Source organism: Larus michahellis, chromosome 1 (assembly GCF_964199755.1).
Source record: "Larus michahellis chromosome 1, bLarMic1.1, whole genome shotgun sequence".
NCBI classification, from domain to species: domain Eukaryota; kingdom Metazoa; phylum Chordata; class Aves; order Charadriiformes; family Laridae; genus Larus; species Larus michahellis.
Genome location: NC_133896.1, coordinates 24,751,380 through 24,772,219, shown reverse-complemented (window position 1 = coordinate 24,772,219; position 20,840 = coordinate 24,751,380). Strand labels below are relative to the sequence as shown.

The 20,840-nt window shown below is 37.9% G+C and overlaps 1 protein-coding gene across 2 annotated transcripts in view; it reads right to left on the bottom strand.

Annotated features, from left to right (window-relative positions):
* Positions 1-252: 252 nt before the first annotated feature.
* Positions 253-20,840, bottom strand: part of WASL (WASP like actin nucleation promoting factor) — a 52,949-nt gene continuing 32,361 nt past the window's right edge. Inside the window, exons 5-12 of one of the 2 annotated variants that reach the window (XM_074594237.1) lie at positions 18,538-18,561; positions 13,575-13,743; positions 10,213-10,255; positions 9,691-9,844; positions 8,916-8,933; positions 6,007-6,527; positions 4,755-4,863; positions 253-2,979 (exon numbers count right to left, since the gene is read on the bottom strand). In XM_074594237.1, the coding sequence (XP_074450338.1) occupies positions 2,918-2,979; positions 4,755-4,863; positions 6,007-6,527; positions 8,916-8,933; positions 9,691-9,844; positions 10,213-10,255; positions 13,575-13,743; positions 18,538-18,561 (1,100 nt within the window). In that variant the 3' untranslated portion in view covers positions 253-2,917. The remainder of the gene's footprint in view (positions 2,980-4,754; positions 4,864-6,006; positions 6,528-8,915; positions 8,934-9,690; positions 9,845-10,212; positions 10,256-13,574; positions 13,744-18,537; positions 18,562-20,840) is intronic. The other variant, XM_074594324.1, reaches the window with a different exon arrangement.

The following is a 20,840-nucleotide window of genomic DNA, read 5'->3' as shown; positions in this document are numbered from 1 at the left end:
GAGAAGCTGCCGAGCAGCCCCGCGACCTGCCAGGGGCACAGGGTGTCACATTCCTGCTCATTGTGTTTATTCACTAGCACAATCCAACTTTCCGGAGACATGAAAACTACTGCGATCTGACAGCGGCTATTTACTGCTTTGCGAACTTGGCGAGGCGACCCAAGTTACTTTTCAAGCGTGTAATCAATACGCAGGTCTATTTTAAAAGCCGTGCCACAATTAGCACTTAAAAACCACACAGTTTTACGCTAGTTGGGTCAAATTAATTTTATTATGCTCCATGATGAATTGCCACCAGTGCAACATCCTATTCACTGTACATTTCAAAAATTCACATACTAAAAATTTCAGTTTGATAAATGGAAAACTGAATGATTGAGAAGTTCTTACGGATTTCATACGTACAAGTGGCTAGCTGATATTGTCTATGCACATAGAGTGTTGAGATACAAAAGCCTCATGCTAGTTTGTTAATTGCTAAGGCTATCTGGACAGTCATTTAACCAGAATATATAAGAGAGGCCTTCATTACAACGTTTAGCGACAATGCACCAGTATCATGAAACGCGATCTTCTGCTCATAGTGCAAGTGGCGGAGTGCTGAAGCATGCAGTTAGGACTAACTTCGCTGCTATCGCAGTCTTTATGCCTGAAATTTATCATGTACAAACACTACTTTAAAGTAAATATTAACCTGGACACCACAGAATGTGAGTGTACTTTTTTTTTTTTTTGTACTAAGTAAAAGAAGTAGAAAATCCAAAAGCTTTCTTTGGCCAGTATCTACAAATCAAAGTTTTGTTCAGTAAGGTAACTTCAGAGCTCCCAAAACCTGGAACAGAAGTTTGATTAATGAACTGTGACGCTTAATTATTAACTATATTACAGAAATTCCAATCCTGGGAATATAACAGCTAAACATATCTAGCAAGCAGCATGTTAGGAAAACCTCGAGGCCTCATTTGCTTAATTTTGCCCTATATGCAATAAAAAACAAGGGAGCAGTGCCAGAAGTTATATGAAAGCCACACAAAGATTTTCCTTACACACAAGTTCTTAACTCCGCTGCCATTAGCTACCCCAGGCTGCACTTGCACTCGATCCAACGCTCAAGCCATTCCAGCAGCAAAGCTAGCAGGAAGTGTTTCTAGCAGCAGAGGGCAATACAAAAGTTACCGCAAGAAAGTGAGACCACTTGGAAATTTTTTTCCTCAAGTTATGTGCTTAAATTACCCTTGGAAGGAAGTTAGCATCCTCTGAATAATTTAACTACAACCTTACCTCTCCCACTACTTTTCAGCAACTTTCCTTTCTTCTCATACGACTAAATTAATTCGCTAAAGACTAGGTTATAACTGGGTTAGAAATCCAAGCCGTATCATGCAGGTCCAGCCTGTCAAGATCAGGTCAACACTGGGTTTCCGTCAATACAATTCCGATAACTTAAATTTAGTTTGATAGCTTGACTACAGTCAAAGACCCAGGACGCTATGCATTAACTACACTCCAAGTATGACTGACTGAACTAAACATTCCGTGTCAGATAATGTGGTTTTTAAAAAGATCTTCTACCTGAAAGTTACAGTAAGTACAGTAATTAACGCTGCAGATATTAAATACCCACGTAGCATAGATTAGTATTTTGTAATAGGCAGATACGCCAATGTTTACTGCACTACAAAGTACAACTGATATAAATGTGCAAGCTGTGAAATGAGAATCCCATTTTCCGTCCACTTACTCAAATGCTATTCTTGTGAATTGGGTTCTTGATCTTCATCGCAACCCTTGGTCTTAAAGCCAACATATGAAGACAGAATATTGCCATAAAGTTCAGTATTTATTCAAAGTGTATATTCTGAGTTAATGGCTTTCCAACTTTATGGATGTAGGATTGGTGCTTCAGCATTTGTTGTGTACCATAACGCAAAGACTGCAAAGCAATACCACTTATGTTTACTTTATTAGTACACCAACGTCCTACAAATTTTAAAAAGTAATTAAACATTATTGAAGCAAGCATTAAACGCAGCCCTTCAGCCTGAAAACCACATAAAATTGATTTTAAAAATAAATCAAACTGTAGCAATTGCCAGCCTCCAGTATAGCCCCCAGTAATTTACACTTCTTCATTCTGAAAGTAAGAGCTGGGAAGGAAAAAAAAAAAAAAAAAAGACTGAACTTGTCTGCATCAAAGATGCCTTTACCACTATTACAATGTAAAACCACCCTGCTTGACTTCAGATAGAGAGTTCCCTAATTGAAGGATTTAATTCCTACTGCTGTTCAATAGCAGTCAGTATTGCTACAGTTAGGGCAAGGTAATCTTCACAACTAGCTGTGCATTTCTGTACTGATTTTGTTTTCTGTAAAGCGTACTGCTAAGATTTGAACTGCAATGGTGTGACGTACTTGAAACCATGCAATAGTATAAGCCAGCCTCAACGTTCACGTAGCATTGCATTTGCAATGAAGGGGCTAAATAAACTAAGAGCTGCATCACTTAAAGAACATAGTGCTATACTAGGTTTTAATAAGAAAATTTAGATACAGAAAAAGTAGGGTATGAAAATAGTGTTTTCCTTCTTGCATTATAACTAAATTACATTAAGGTTTTTGTCAGTCTCACATATTACATTTAGACTCCCTTATTGATGGAATGGAAAGTATTCACATGTACATGATCATCCAGGTGTAAACTTGCACACATTAACAGGGAGTAGCTTTGTAGAGGATTATGACAAACCTTTACAGATTAAATGAGGTATTGCACAGATTAATAAAAAAGCAAAAGGCAACAAAAATATACAGCAAATTGGTAGAACATTTACATGATAATTTTACAGAATCCATAGACAGAAAGTAGTGTTTAGTATATCATTCACCTTAAAAAATATATATATATAATAATATATGATCAATCATCCCATTCGTCATCATCCTCAAAGTCTTCTTCATCATCTTCATCCTCATCTTCATCTGTAAGACAGAAAAAAGCAAGTCAGTTGCATGCACCAATTTAACATGACAAAAGCGTTACTGATTTGTCCCACAACTTTCTGAGAACAGAACACTCAGTTCAAGGAGGTCACGACAATACATTTGTAATACTCTGAGATTTCTAGACATGACATTCAGTTTAGGTAGATTTAACTTTCACGATCTGTTTCCTTTCTCACTCCTTGCCCCAGGTAGGGAAAAAATGTATCTTGCTTTCTGCTATGAGAAAAAGAATCAGAAGTTCTTATTTAACACTTACTACTTATTACTCTTACTTAGAGAATCTCAGAGTGACCAGCTTGTTCCAGACTGGTTTTTAAACTTCAGGGACAGATTAACTTCTGAACTGTAAGAACTGCTTCCCGAAGTTTACTACATAACAGGATTTCTGTTTACTGTACAGGCAGATAAAAAAAATAAATTTATGAAGTACATTCCTTTGTGGTTACTGGAACATTCTAAAATATGTAATGCATACCAACATCAATGTTTCTTGTTAACTTTATTGAGCCTTCCACTATTGTTAATATGTATCACAATTTAAAAATTGTAGCCTGTTAAAATTAAACTTCTTATTTGTTGGGCAAGAGCATTTCCTTCCCTGGGTAAATGCTGTATCAGCCCCCTTCTGGTAGTCATCACAGAACACCAGGTTGGAAGGGACCTCAGGGATCATCTGGTCCAACCTTTCTTGGCAAAAGCACGGTCTAGGCAAGACGGCCCACCCTGCCCAGCTGCATCTTAAAAATGTCCAATGTTGGGGAATCCACTGCTTCCCTGGGGAGATTATTCCAGTGGCTGATTGTTCTCATTGTGAAAAATTTTCCTCTTGTGTCCAGTCAGAATCTCCCCAGGAGTAACTGGTACCCATTAGCCTCGTGCATCGTCTTTTCCATGTGACTCCTTGTAAAAAGGGAGTCTCCGTCTTCTCTGTAGCCACCCTTTAAATACTGGAACATGGCGATAAGGTCTCACCTAAGCCTTCTTTTCTCAAGGCTAAACAAACCCAATTTAATTCACGTAAAGTACCAAAATTGGAGATCACTATGTAGGGCTTCAAATCAACAAACTATATCGCATTTAGTCAAACTGTTTGCAGATTGCAAGCCCAGTTTTGGTACAAGACAAGCTCTGGAAGAAAAATGTATCAAAGCCTAAACAGCAGAGATGTAACCAAACAGCTGCACTGCAGCTACTGAACTGCATTTATTACAAGCTGGTAGTTGAGAAACGCAAATCCTCTTGCAGCCTTATTCTTCCCAAGAACTTAAGTATGAAAAGTTGATTCAGCACTAGTATGTGACTAGTTAAGTAACACTACTTATCTAATTATTATCCAGCAGGTGGCATCCAAAGCACACTGGAAGCCAGAGTTTTAAGAGCATGAATCTTTGCAAGAGCTTTGGCTTCTAGAAACAGAAAGCATTAAAAGCCTTCCTTCCAAAATATTTTGATAACTTATTTCATCAGACATCTAGTGGATAAAAGTAAGTTAGTCCTACAAAAAAAAAAATCTTTGTAGGGATATTAACCTTGACTAGTAATTTCTCATTCAGTATTATTGCGAACTACTATACAATTCAAAGTAGCACGAAGTAACCACTCAGCCCGTCACTATGGGTCTGCCTGGAGCATTCCGTATTGGACTATATGCTGAAATCCATGCTTTTTTCCAACAATATTTTACGCTGAGTAGAAGTGTTAACTCTTGAAAATCTGACACTGTGAGGTCAGAAAGATTCCATCAGACTCACCTGAAGAATGAATGGCTTTGCTCCTTTTCTGCATAACTTCCATTAATGCACCCACAATTCCTGAGGTGGGTGCAGGTGTAGGCGGTGCACTCTCCTGACCATCAGATACCTTGGAAAAAAGGACACATTAGAAAGATGCAATTAGCAAACAGAACCCGTGTATTTCGAGACAAACTTCCTTATAAGATTAGTGAGTTTATTTTCAGGCAGAAGGAAGAGCGAAATTGCAGTTTGTTTCTTTAGTTCAAGCTAAGTTTTTATTTATAAAAAAGTCAACTTTTTCTCTTTTGTCATACAACACAACTGTAGTCCACACTCAAGATTAAATAGTTCGTCTCTGATTATCATGAAGTGAGTGTGCAGCTGAAGGAAAGCTTCTTAATATGGTTGTACAGACACGATTTGTGTGGTTGCATAATCATTTGTTATTTTATCCTTGGTACATACAACAGAATATTTTTTCTTGTTTGGGCTTGTTAACCAGGTCTGCTTTGGGCTGATAATCCCTTCTGAAAGTAGTAGACTTTGATGCTGCAAACCTGTAATGGCAAATAAATATTAACGTGCCCTCACGCTTTTTGTATCAGAAGCCTCAAGTGCAAGAGACTGGCCAAAAAAAAAAAAAAAAAAAAAAAGTACCTACAGGCAAAATTATTTTAAAGATATTCAGTGACATCAAGAAGAAATGCTAATAGTAATAGCCAGAGCTGCAGCAGAAACAGCAGAGGCATCCCTCACAAGTGGCACTTTTCTAGACACAGGCAGCCACTTTCTTAGAAGCCTTAGTGTTTGCAGAGCACAGGACCATTTTAAGATGGAAAAAAATACAGTAATAATAATAAAAAAAAAAAATCTAGTGTTTGCCTTCCAGTACCATCACTGCTGAACTCATCCCCTGCAGTTGCTTAGATGTTTTTACTGAAGTATTAAGGAGACCAGCAATCTTTCTTAGTTCTTGCAAAAGTTCTTTACAGCTGCAATACTGTGGTATCATCACTTTACGAGTTACGCTTAAAGCTTTACTGAAAAGTGAGAAATGAGTTCAAAACAAGGACAATTTCATGCTAATACTCCCCTAGAGCGAATAAGCGTTCTAAGCATTTTCTCAGTACTACCATTTAAAGTATCACTTCGAAAAAACTCTAAAAGTTATGATACAGCCTGAAACAGCCACAAGTTACTCTTCACACTGCAATACTGCATCCATTTGCAAGTCCCAAGGGGACATAGATGAGAAACAGCTTTTACTCACGGATTTCAGCTGTATACCCTGTCGTATCTGGTCTAACAGTGCATCTCTTCCTGAGCAGGACACTGGTCGACTGTTCTGTTCTACTTTCTTTAACTGAGCTCCTTCTCTGATTTGATCCAAGAGTGCTGCTTTGTTTCCTGCAGGAACTGGAAGCTGGTGATCAACCTCTGAAGGAAGGCCTGGTGGTGGAGGAGGACCAGGAGGGGGTGGAGGAGGTGGTGGCGGTGGAGGAACAGATGACCCACTTGCCGGTGGTGGTGGTGGTGGAGGAGGGCCGGATGGTGCAGATGATGAATGCACTGGTGGTGGTGGAGGATACATCCTGTTTGGAGGAGGAGGGGGCACTGTGGCACCAGGTCTAGATGGAGGTGGGGGTGGAGGTGCTGCTGTGGGAGCTCTTGAAGGAGGTGGAGGTGGTGCCCCTCGGCCCCTAGCAGGGGGAGGAGGAGGGCCCGAGCTATGGGGAGGTGGTGGGGGAGGTGGAGGGGGTCCTCCTCTGCACGGTGGTGGTGGAGGTGGGGCTGAAATGAAACAAAACAATTTACAATTACATGCTACTCAATACTCATAAGTCTTTTGTTGGAGACTAGCGGAAAAAATAAAAAGGCTTTGCCTTGCCTTTTGCAAGGATCTCTGTGCTCGTGCAAATTGTACCAGTTCTGGATTAAGTTGAATATAGCTGAATATAAGCTATGCTTATATGAATGCAAACCAAGTTGACTATAAGTCCCTATGTCTGTCATGTATTTTCAAGTGCAACACAAAGACTAACTAAAGTCACAAAACAAGCTTGGTCGTTAATTTTGGTTTGGTCCTATGGTAGTAATTTTCCTCATAATCCAAGCGTAGTGTTTCAATTTCTCATCACAAAATGTAGAAAACTTTCAAAAGAATCCTCTAAAATTTTATTGAGCTAGGACAGAAGGCAAAAGAAAGATATTTTAGAAAATACACTTAAAGTGAAATACAGAATTTCCACTTTGTGGAATCTATCCATTATTTTATTAGGGAATTACAGGATGCAAATATTTTTTGAAGCATCATCTTCTAGTAACAAAAACACCTATTAATGCATTACGATGCAGCATAAACTGATTCTTAGTCCCTTTTCAGGAAGATTAGTTCCAATAATATCTTTATGGAAGGGACCATAGAAAGGAAACAACTTCAGGGCTATCTCAATGCACAGGATCATTTCTATATGAAGTGGCCTTGAGATGTACTTGCTCCGTTAATGGCATTTTAAATAGCACCATTTCATTTCCTCTTCCATTAAGCATCTAATGGCTTATGGTACTTTAGGTTGTGTGGTTGTTGCACGTAACTACTTAATAATCCAGGTGCCGTCATACAACTAAGAAAATTCACATTTTATTTCATATGCTTTAATAATGAAAAGGGTATTACACTCAAGAAGATACTTCTTTACCTCTTCTATTACATCCTTCCTGCTAAATGCTGATAAAGTAGGCTGTCTGCACTGGAATAGAGAGGGGACGTCCCTAAAAAAGGGATTTTGAGGAAGCAGGAGACACTAGTGCCTCAGTGCCTCCTTCCCTGCTCATCTGAGAGAAACATCCCCCTCCTAAAATCATGCGTTATGTTCTTAAGTTCCACAAATTGCTCTGTTTTTTCCCATCCCTTCAAAAGAACAACATGGGCAGAAGCTCCTCTCAAACTTTATATATTTCGCAAGAGACATACTGCCAACATTCTTGATTTTTTAAAAAATCACCACTTTTTGGCTACACATGACTGTAGCTTCCTTTTCGGCCACTGGAGGACAGTATTTTCAAATATAATTTGCTTGGCAAGCACTACAGACAGTTATTCTGTATTTTACCGAAAAGATATATAACATAGTCATGTTCCAGAGTCTGTAGTGTCTGTAGATTTTGAACACAAGGTTTAAGTTTTCCTGTGGGGGAAAGGTTTCACTTGCATCGTATACAGAGAGATGTGCCACATCCAATCTGTGGAAATAAGAGTTCAAGAGCTTTTATAAGGCTTGTCTGCACTCAGCTGGAGTGAAATGAGGGAGGAGAGCAAGGCGGGAGCACCATTACCTCATCCACACTCCCTTCCCCCCCAACAGATGGTACAAGCAAAGCAAGAAATAATTTACTTTTTTTATAAACGCACATTAATCTAAACATGGCTATTAACAAAAAAAAGTACGTAAAATCTTCTATTGATGGTACTGCCACTAAAAAAAACCACCCCAACAACAGTACCAAAAACTAGGGGAAGGGCAGGAAAAACAAGAAAGTAACTTCTATCTGAGCAGAATAATGTGTCTGTAACTCTCAAGTCAACATCTAGCAGGGTGAATACGTAAGCACAGAAATTCTTGCAATAGAACACAGAAAAATGTGTTTCAGTTGAGAAAGAACACTCCAAACAGCAGTCAAGCCTACACATCAAATAACATAATTGCAGGTAAACCCACTGAAATACTGGAATATTTTATCTACCTCTATCCAAAAGCACAGAGGTAGATTATTATCATGCATGTTAAAGACGAGGCAGCTTTTCTTTCAATTGCATACATGCAGGTGGCTGTAACTTGAAGTTAACGCATACATAATAGAAAAATAGGCATTTTTAAAGTATTTTAAGCTAGTCATAAGACTCCAAAGACAAGTCTTCTCAATCCAATTTTATGGTCAGTCCTCTGGGATCAACAACTCTGTAAACATTTAAACAGAGTTAAGAAACGGACAGATTTCTTACTGAGAAAAAAAAAATCATAACTGAAATTTTGCTCGAAATTTAACTACGAAGTTTGACTATAGTTTTTAGTATTGCAGTCAAACAGATGTGCACTAAGGTTTCTCATCTAGGAAAGAAGTCACACAGCAGCATAAGTACTTTGAAGCATATGCTCAGATGCCAGCTCAAATACATACCGCTCCACCGCGGGGGACCTAAGGAATAAATGTAACAAGTCACTGTACCCTGAATCTGTATCTCTTCAGTCACTCAAACAATTTATTCACTAGTTTCAAACTGCTATAATTTCAACGGCATTTATATCCTGTTCCTCTTGAGAAGCGTTCTAGGCAAATCTTTGAAAGTTTGACATTGGCAGCGTAATGTTCAGACTGACTTGCTATGTTCCACTAGATAATGCATCAGCCTACTCAAAAGTAGTACTTTTTACTTTAAATTAGAAAAAAAGACCGTTTTTTCTTCTTAAAATATTCATATAAAATTTGCAGGCCTCTAGCTGTTGCAAGGTTCATTACACAGCGCTGACAGCGTAAATGGGCACCACACATACATCTGCCAGACATGTGCCACTACTATCACTGACAACAGAAATATAGATAGGATTTTATTTTATTTATAAGATCGAGGTTATACAATAAATATGTAACATACACAGTCTGAAAGGTCTATATGCAATATACTGCATAGTATACCTTACAGTCAGACTAAGTGTTACTGGAAATTACTGACACAAATAAGATCCTTATTCATTAGGGAACTCTCATGGGTCAATGCATCAACATTTTTACATAGCATATAGTATACAGAAACATCATGAAATCTAATGCAACTGCGGTGATGTGAAGTCCAGAGAAGAGAAACAAAAATTGCTCATCACCAACAGCTCCTACGCTAATCCTTAAGGCAAAAAATGCCCTGATAATTTTTATACGGAAATAAGAAGAATCCCACCTTGTCTGCGCAGTTCATTTTTAACAGCTTCCACACCTCCTGTTTTTTCAATGAAATCATATATGACCTTTGAAGTTTCTTTGTCTTTTAGTTGAGCCTCTGAAATTCCACACATATCAAACAGGTTTTTCAGTTCTGGGTCTAAGTTGTTCACCTGCAAGCCAGATACATTGCTTTTAAGTAGCTTGGAAGAATTTTTAAAAATATCATTTGTATTAGCAAAAACCCCACAAACCATGTAGTTAAAAGGAAGAGCAAAGCCAAAGACATTTCTCTGGGTTGACCTTTCAGCCAGAAAGGACTATTTTAGGACAAGTCAGTACCTTGCACAAAAAGTTTTGCATGTCTTCCCCTATTCCCTTCTACTCCAACATGTCTTTGAATCATATTATAAAAATCACAGTTTATAACTACTTTGATGTACAATAAAGTTTACTTAATGCTGATCTTCACAATTTACATTAAAAAGCCTCTAAAGCTTTTAATTATTCAGTGTCTAGAATAGCTTCTTAAATTACTTACATCAAAACCTGTGTTTGGATCCCAACCAACATGTCCAATGTGTCTAAAAAAGAAAAGTGCATTTAATCAGCATAAAAAGGACCTTGTTAACTACAATAACAGGACACCAAGGTAACTAGAAATTACTACCAGCTTCTACCTCCAGGCTTATAAGACACTAAGCAATTTTTATTTCTTAGTGCCCCGCTTGAGAACAGAATAGTAAAACTTCTTTTACTCCCACTTTTTGACTTGTGTCAAAGAACCCAAGTGGAGAAGTTATTTTGCCCCCTTAGGTTATGGTCTCTGGCAAAATAGGAAGGCTCCATCCCACCCTGTGCTACAGTATATTGACGGCGATGGAAGGACTGCACAGAGATCAAGGGAGACCAAGTCTGGCCATATACAGTAACTGGACTTCACGCTACTGACAACGTCTTGAGGGTCGTGCAGCTGGAAAACCACCTCTTCCCTACCATCGCTGTTTGTTCTCTCCTCACCCTTCTTCCATTCACTTCCTTCTTTCAACAAAAAGTCAGGACTGTTTTGAGTTGCCATCTTCCTAAGCTTCTAGTAGCCATTTCATGTGTCTACTAAAGTATTATTTGACGTGATGCTATAATGAGCTAAAAAGACAGAAGAGCTCGTGCCCCTCCAAGCTACTTCATGCAGCTGCTGTTGGCTACAGAAGACAGAACCACTACGTTACCAGCACTCCATGTTCTGGGTTTCTTTTTGCCAACGGCCAGTTCTAGAAACACAACGCAGTCTTCAGGAAGTCTAATTCAAAGTTTTAAAAATACCAGGTGAGCCATTAGTAGCCAACACGGTCTAGACTAAGCTTGTCAAATTACAAGGACCATCGCGCTGTCCTTATGCAGTACCTTGCACAACAAACCTTATATTCTTGCTTGGGTCTGTTAGTACCACCAACAGCACAAGTTTTCTTTCTTAATGAGATTCCTGAAGCTCAGTGATCCGTTTTGGTCTTGGTATAACTATGATTAGTTAACTACTTAGTTTGAGGGGCAAGAAGAAATCTGGTTTAAAGATTGTATTACGCTACAGAAAAGGCAAAAAACGGGAAGCCCTTGTTTTTCCTAAGTATTTAAATGCCTTTCACTGCCCAAATATAGGATGATTTATTGATTACAGAATTCTAGATGTTAAGCTACAGCTTGTTTAACATAAATTCGACACATATTTCCTAATACATAGTCTCGTATCCAATTGTAATGTATTAACTGGCATATGGAAATTGACAGAAGTTTACCAGCAAACACAATCTTACCCATGTATCTGATCTGTGCAATTCACGATGCCCTTTTAAGAGTTTGTGAGCATACGATGCAGAGCTTAGTGTACTTTACTGATATTAAAGTCTACATGGATTAGTATTAGCATTATTTCTCATTTATTTTTCATCTTTCAGAGTAAAATAAGTTACTTGTATGCATTCACTGTAACACACTGTTTTCAAAGGTCTTTTCAATGAAAATGCATACTTATCAGGTAGCTGCAACTGTTACGTTATTTAAAAGAACATATACAGCAAAAAGTTATATTAATGTTAAGTGTAGTTTGATTATTTTTTTCCTCAGAACACTGGAAGTCCACATCTGTCTAACAGAAGGCATTTAAAAATTGTACCTACTGATGACAACTTTGATTAGGCATAAACAGTGATAGTGTTGGTCTTCACCAGTATCACAGCTCAAGTTACACACAAGTTATCCTACTGGCATGTTTCTTTAACACCACCAAACACCAATTCCCATATGTATGTACAAAACCAGCAATTAAAGTATCTTGCACAGTAAGATGACACTTAGCTGCACTCTACAGGAAACTTAACTAGACCTTAAGCTGAACAGAAGAGACTTTCAATCTTCTTTTGCAAAGGTTCACCACTTAGGATTTAATGTTACATTTAATGATATGGGAACATATCTTTTGTTTCAACTTCATTAAATATTTTATCATCTTATTCTGAGCTTCTCTAGGTCTTTAATATTTTATGAGTGCACATAGTGTTTTGCAACGGTCAGAACCTAAGAGACATTATAAACAAAGTCTCAAAGTCATTTTATATCTGCGCTGCTGCACAGCCCCTTCCACAAATTCTGATCATAGGTAAAACACAGTAATGGAAATTATTATTTGCAACTTTGTCCACATATGCTGAAGTCTGCGTCAGTAGAGCTACAACAGTGACCAGCTACCAATCACTATTCAATTTTCTTTCTTTCACTCTTCCTCCTTTTCTGCATTTTTCAGTTTACGTGACATTAACAGATGCAGCACTTCACTGATATGCAGATCAGAAAGAACGTGGTTGATGTCTGAATTGTCTCAGCACAGTCTGGTTAGGGAAGCATTTTATCGCATTTCTCCTTTAACTTTCTGTCCACTAGCCCATTCTACAGAGCACTCTCTCAAAACACTGTGCAGTAACATTACTGTAACTGATAATAGCAGCATTACTTTTATGGAGTTTTATTCTGGGAAGGCACGTCAGTGGAAACGATGCAAAGTAATGGTTCAAAAGAACAAGACATGCACTTGGCATGTAAACCCCGCACTGGTTTGCTAATACTTCACAGAAGCTGATCTTTCCAGTAACTAACTCAAGCCCTTTAAATTCCTGTTGCTTTAAGCAAATAAAGTATGTTTATTTTAAATGGCAGAAGATTAAAATACCAAATTATAGTTCAGGAAAACAAGAGTTAATTCAGTAAACTGACCAAACCCAAGTTTCATGAAAATGAAGCTTAAAATGATACATCATAACTATTCTAAAAGATTGAAGACACATAAGAAACAATATTCAAAAAACCCAACCCATTCCCAAGAGGTATACGCATGCACGTATACTTTCATCACAAGATATGGGTACTAGTAGCCTATATACCAGGAATAAGTAAGTTTGTAAACAGAAAGCCAGAGCTAAAAATATGGCTTTGTCATTTCTGCTGTTACGACAAGTCAGGAGCCGCATGTGTACGTTGTATGACGAAGCACAGCTCAGCAGGCACAGCTGTAAGAATGACAGTGTTAAAGAGTTGACCGTTGAGGATAAATATGACTCCACATGGAGCTGACCACGTCAGTAAGACACTTTTATGCAGCCAAATTGTTTTCTAAACTATTTTAGGATAGCAAGTTACTTTTTGTTTATAGTTGCAGTAAAACCCTCACCTGTGTATAAACTAACTTGCTATAAAACCCTGCACCATTCCAGCTAGCATTCCCTGTAGTTCAGGTTACACACAACAGTCACACATTTAACTCTTGAGCGTCTGCAAGTGTAACGGACAAAAAAAAAAAAAAACACCACCAAAAAACCCACCAAAAATAAAACCCAAACTCAAAAAAGTCCTTACTGGAAATTAGATGGCGTTCCAATATCTGCCTTTGTCAATCTTCTCTTTTTAGTTTTTCCTTTCTTCTTTTCTTTGGTATATGAAATATTGTTGACTTGTGGAGTATAAAATCTGTTAGTTGTAATTTCCGGGTTTTTGATATCAACAGTTGCCATTGGTAGATTTGGGCCTGTGAAGGTAAAGTACAAGATTTTTTACTACTGTGTTTCAACAAAGCCATATTTAACCTACAATTTTATTATTTATTTTTTTTGAGTGGCAAAATACTTGTACTGTAGCCATAGTCCTCTGTGCCACATGCATCTGGCTGGGTTCTGGATGTCAGAAACATAAACTAAGTTATTTGCTGAAGAAAAAAACAAAACATGTTGCTAGAGCAGAGCAACGGCAGAAAGATTTTCTAAATTAGAATTTGATTTTTGCAAATTTGGCCAAGAAAGTAATTTGAAACTAAAGAGCTTTTACGTGCTCAAATCACATGGAAGAAGACACACTAAGGTTCAGCACAGTTACAATCCTAGACAAGATTAAAGGAATGCCACAAACAGTAAGAGCCACCATGCGATCACCTTGGCAGCACAATAAACTGATCTTAAAGGAGAGGGAACCTTTGCTTACTAAGTCCCAAGTGGGAACACTTTCTGCCATCGCACACAGAACTAGAGCATCACAAGAGCTTCAGAAGGCTGCTCTGGACACACTATTATCTTCAAATACTTGACAGTATCTATGGAGCTATTCAGGATTTCTTATTTCTTACACTTTGACAGGTTTGCAAAAGCCCCAGATAAGAAACAAAGGTTGAAGAGCAGTGACAGTGCAAACAGCACCAGAAACAGAAATTAAACACTCACATTATGAATTATGTTCTCAAACCTTGTTCTTCATTATACTCTCATTATTTAAAATGCATCTGAATTATACTCACGCCAATTTTAGCATTTTAGTATGCTATTACTTGCATGATACTAGCAAATAAGTACACCTGGCAAGTTTTCCACTCAGGCTTTTTCAGTTCTGACAGAAGATAACCCTTGACGTAAGTGATAGTAGTATTTAAACAGTAAGAAGCAGTTTATGCATTTTTCATATATTTATGCACACACACGTATTAAAAGAAACCTGCAAAAAGGATAAGCGATCTCATTCTTCCAAAATAGAAACTAAGCAGTCAATTTAGGACCAGTTTGGCCAGAAATAGTTTGAAAAGCATCCTCTGCTCTGCTGTGAGTTACTACCCAATGCTTAGCAAATCAATTAAAATAAGACTTGGGCATACAGTCTTAGTGGGCAGATGATAAAAATGTCTAGTTAGACTTTGATAAATCTGAACCTTTTTTGACATGTTTTGTAACTGTATTTTGTATGGATAATTCAAAATTCTCCTAAGTATTCTGAAACGACCAACAAGCCTTAGGTTTCACAGACTAAAGTCCAAATCAGAAAGGAGAAGGAGACAATACAATAGATAACAGAGCTGACATTTGGAGTTTAACTCCTCAGTGGGAAACACCTAGCACTGGCCAGAACAAGAAACAAGAACAGAAACACGACACTGGGCTAGACAAAACTCATCTAAACCCATATGACAACTCCTACGTTCCTGTAGGAGTCTTAAAGAACAAGATTTGAAACTGCATTGAAACTACAGGAAGAATTTCGAAAGTGCTTTCTGCTAAGCAGAAATGCTTTTATCTAGAAATGTTATAATCTAGACAACTGTCCTTTGAAAATACCAAAAATCAAACTGACCACATACAACCAACCAAAACCAATCTGTACTGTTAGTTACACCTGAAGTTAGCATTAACTCACCAATTGCCAAATACTATCAACTCAAAACTTAACAAGTGGAGTTCAGTAAATCTTCGGGTTTAATTGAAAGTTACAGTCTTAATTTCATTAGATTAGAAACCAAAACCACTGTAGGAGTTTTTTACCATTTTAATCTTCTACTATAATTTCTCACCATTACAGTGATATTTGTAGTTTCAAAAACTATACTGAGGTTCAAAAAGAAACATGTACCCTAGCACTTCTAGGAAGTTCTTGATATTCTTCTCACAATCCCTAACAGTCTTTGAAATTACACCTTTTTGCAGGTAAAATCATAAAGTAAACACACACGGTTTTAACCATTTAAAGCAGCAGCCATTTGCAAACTGAAGTTTTATTCAGCTGAGCTGAAATTAAGGACTGATAGCCTGATGCTAATTCCTTGATACTAACAACGTTCATACCAGAGATCATAGCAAACTCTTAAAGATGAAAATTTTTCTTACCATCAGGTTTAGACCTTAGATGTCCACGAGGGATAAAAGAACCTTGGAAGGAACTGCACTCTTCTAGAACTGCCATATTTATATCCAGCAAAATTTTTCCCATCATAAGACATGCACCTTCCCTATCAGGTGTAGACAGCTCAATAAATGAAGATGAGAGAGGCATATAGAGCTCATCGTTGGGAAGTACCTGACAGTATAGTGGCCTTAAACATCCACTGTTATCAATATCTGTGACATCTTCAGAAGGTGCTCCAGAAAACGTAGTACAGAACATTTTGAGATGTTAATTCTACGAAAGTCTCTGTATTTTATTTAGAACCTCTCTAGGCATCTGTCCCAGACTACAGACAGCCCTACAATAAATGCAAACTGTTCTAGTTAACATCTGAAACAAAATTCTGCCACATGGCTCTTAAAGATTCCCTCATAATCTAATTCTCTGACAAATCCTTATTTCATCCAGAACTTCACTAAGAGGTCAGTTGAACGACAATAACTCTTCTTTATTTGCATAAAGAGACCTAGCTATTACAAATGAGTAGAACATAAATCCCAGGAAATTACAGACTAATACATTTTACATAACTGTTAATGCCAATTTGATTTTAATCCTGCAATTCTACAAAAAAGAAAAATAAATCTTAAATCCGTACTATTGAAAACATCACACAAAAAGGCAGAGTGCTTTTTCCATGCAGGTTCAACACATGCAGAAAATCCAGACAAACAAGCCCCACTAAAACAAAATTCCCCACTGTATTTCAAGCATGGATCATGTGAGGACAGAAATGTGACTGTTCTTGTTTTTCAGTTTTAAAGGTAATTATGCACTGATACCCAGCACACAAAAAGCAGGTGTTCCATTTTTTTTCCCCAATAGAATTTCACTGCATATAGAGTATAAAACAAAAATTAGCTCATACTACAACAGTTGTTTTTTTTTTTTTTTCCCCAGTTACATGCTGATAGTATATATCTGCTCTAGACTGAATTTCAAATAGTGAAATGCAGCGTCTGTATAGAGCATAACCACCTGAGGCTATAAGCCATACCCTGACCGTGTCTCATCTCTGACTACAGAGGCATGACCACCCTTAGCTCTTTGCCAGCAGAGAGGCCAGGCATTATAGAATTTCACAGAATCCAAAAAGGAAAATGGACAGGTTGTGAAGGAGTATGTGGATGTCCCAGGGAAACAATTTACTAAAAAGCAGAGATGCGCAGGACTTTGACTAGTGATTATAAACCTGAAACATCTGGTATAAACCTATGTTTGCACGGAATATTCAGGATAAAAACACAGGACCAATGAATATAAGTTTAGTATGCGAGTATTTTTCTCAAAAAATGTTTCCTGACTATTTTAAGCACAAAAGTTTTTGCAGGCTTAGATTTTACACGTGCAGTTTTCTTAAATCTTATTTCTAATCACAGATAGCAAACTAGGCAAACAAATGGTTTGTGTTATTGTTGGTAGCATTTACAGTAGAGACAGAGGCTAAATTTTTGTGGTGGGTTGCTGTTTTCCTTCCCACCTGCTCTGTAGATATTGCTAGCAGGGCTGCACTGTTCAGGTGAGCAGAAGCAAATGTCACTTAAGCAGCAGAGCAGTTAAAACCTTCAGAAAGCTCAGAGAAGCTGGTAAGAATAATGGGTGGTATTACTTCAGTTGCTTCAAAACTAAACAACCCAGACTCAGTTAAAGGAATAGATACCAAAAATGCCTGGTCTAAACTGATGATTGCCTCAACTTCCTCAAAGCTTAACGTTTACGAAAAAGAAACAGTACTTTTTTTGAGAAGTATTCCACAGGGTGGTGGGGTGGGCTTTATTGGGACATAAAAAGATATCAGCAGTTCCCATAATTCAGGATTAGTTAAGGACTACCTATTTTGGTGACCTACTGAGATAATTGGATGTCTTGGTTAGTATAAATTTAAGACTACCTCCTCAGGTCATAAGGGGACCTCAGATGATCAGCTGACTATACCCTTGCTCCAGTAGCAAACTAACAGATACAGTGATACGACCTATGCTCCGGACCGCCAACAGAAATATCACAGGAGAAATTCCTTTTTAACTTCAGTGTGAAATCAGAACTACAAAGACTCCAAACTTGATGTTCATTGATATGCTTTTTTCACTTGATTTTAGAATAGATGGTAAAAAGTTTTTGGATCATATTTATACATATTTTTGACTCCTTCCATCCATTTAATGAGAGGATCTCCTGAGCAACCTGTATTTTCATGCCAGTGAGATGTATTCCTGAGACGCAAACAAACCTTCATGCAAAAAAAAGTTTAATATTGACAAATACAGCCTTTTGGTCCTCTGTCATATGTTACCTTACATGGTTAGCCAGGTACACTGAAATTGATTGCAAAGTACAAAGCTTTCTTCTCAGCTTAAGCTGAAGGGCCTCTGTCCTATTTGCAATGAAACATGTTCCTCCAAAAACATTCTTTTCGAATGCCAGCTAAGCCACAAGTCTTTCAAGCTACAACTAAACAAATACCAAAGAACAGAAACAAAACAAATATAACTAGCCTCCAGAATAATAGTTTACTGCTTTTGCCACCACATGACTACCCTCAACAAGTCCAAAACAAAACTACACATAAACCATAACGGCAGTAGGAAAAAATAAAATGCAGTGATTCATGTAAAATGCTTACCATTTGGTGGGTCTCGTCTTTTTTCTGTTGAAAAAGAAAAAGATATATTTATTCCTAGGTATTATGGAAAAATTCATTCTAAATTTCAGTTTCTAGTGAAGCTTTCAACAACCTTGAACTCATACTTAAGAATCTATTAATATCCTTAAAGCCTACTTGTGCAGTTGAAACAAAGCATTACAGAACAATAAAAACCCCATCTTAGATAAGAAGCACCTATTTCAAGCAAGCAAACTGAGTAGGAGCATAAGGAAATAGCTACTGAGTTGGTTTCAGACATTTTGACTCCAAAGTAGAGGTGAAATATTCAAAGAGCAGCTGTTTTGGTATAACCTATCGAAGTAAGCTTTTTGAAACCTCATGCTTTCTGATTTCCACTGAATGAAACTATTCCTTCATTTTTATTTGAGATATAATTAGCACTTTTATATAGTATTGTTCTCCCACAAAACCTAAACCACATTATAATTATTTTGGGGTTTATGCAAAGAGACTAGGACACCGGGGCAAGACACTTCACCTATATTATCCCACAGGAAATAAATAATACAAAACAGAATTAGAATCACCTTAGTACTAATCTGATATTCTATTCGCAGTGGCAAACTGTTTCACAGACCATGAAGAATTTGGCTCAATGATTGAAAATGTAGTTGTAAACACTTCACATGTCAGTACTCTCAGCCTGTAACAGGAAATCCTCCTTTAAAGGAGATTTCCCTTGTTATTAATTCCTATCCACCACATTTACTTACCCTACAACCCCCCAAAATGACACTTACCTACCCAGCCACTGTCCTTCAAAACCTCCAGTACACAGTTACCCCATCTGTGTACCTACACACACTCTTAAGCAGCAGTAGCCTTGTGGGCAAGCAGTCTGCCATCTCATCACACCAAAAAACATGGTTCTACAAGGAAGGCTGTACGTCACTCCCTTTCAGATCTGCAGTATCTGAAATCTAACTGGAACCCCCAAGAGTTTTGTAATAAGAATTTGTAACAGACATTTCGCTTTTAAGCAAATCCCAGAAAAACTGCTAACTTCTTTTATTTTTTTCCAGACACAAACATAAGGGGAAGGGAGAAGGAGCTTCCACAGATGGTGTTGACCATGTCCTAGCAATATTTTTAAAACAAATAAATACACAATCCTAAGCGTGCAAGGCACATCAGCCTCCTATCAGTCAGCTGATCTTCAGGTAGGAATAAAGAACCTGTCAAGGTCATGAAACGTTCAGGAGGAAAGTGCCAAAACCCCTTGAGAATCAACTTTTGCTTAGCAAGCCTTGTAAAGACAGACGGTTGCCTCTTAGCTCACGGCAGATTAGTTTTAGGCACAGAGGTGGAGAATCTCTGCAAGGGTGCCTCAGCAAAAGGTATCAGGTCTGAGGGGAGAAGATTTCTTTTTTTTTTTTTTTTTTAAAGAAGATTTTTGGCCAAATACTGTGTTTTCTCTTCCTAGAATATTCAGTTTAAGAAACCACTGTTGTTGTGTTGCCAAAAAAAAAAAAAAAACCACCCAAACCCCAACTCAACTTTTGGAACATAATTAGAGTTTTATTCAACAAGTCAGAGACAGCAAAGGGGAGCGCAGGACTGACTTCAAGTCATTTGGCACAGGATGGGAAGCTGGCAAAAGCGGAAGGTATTCATAGGAAGTGTTAAGTGGGCCCTGGGCCAAACCATGGGAATCCATTACAATTTTCATTAGAAGAAAGAGTTCAAAAGAAAAGATATTGGAAATAAAAGCAAGACATTTTAAATGCTTCCTGTAATTTTTGCTGGGTATATAAAAGATTAATTGGTGGCCCAAAGATACTAGATCTGTTTCTGTGGTTCCCACTGCTGACTAGAAAATACGAACTCCTGCTCTGAAGTGCAGAGGACCAGACTGGAGAGTGGTGGATTTCTCCTTTTTTTGAAAACGGAGATGCCTACTGATCCAAAACAGATCAACTTCACCAGCTGCCTATGTCCAAAAAACACAGCTCTTTTTAGTAAGTATTCCTGGAAACGAGAATGATCTCTGCTGAGACTTGAATCCAATGCAAGCTGAGCACTTCGGAGATGCCGTTGTCTCCCAGGCAGCAAAACCAAAAAGCTGTGCCCAAAGATTAAAAAGAAAAAAAAAATACATATAAAATATCCAGCTTGAGGCTTATGAAGTGCATTAGGACCAGGAGCTAAAAGCTTGTGGAGGAACAAGGCAGCTTCAGAAAGGGCTAACAGAGCTCCCACCCATGAGCTACGAGCAGTCCATAAAACGTTAGTCAAGAAGCCTCCTACTTCAGAAAGGCAGT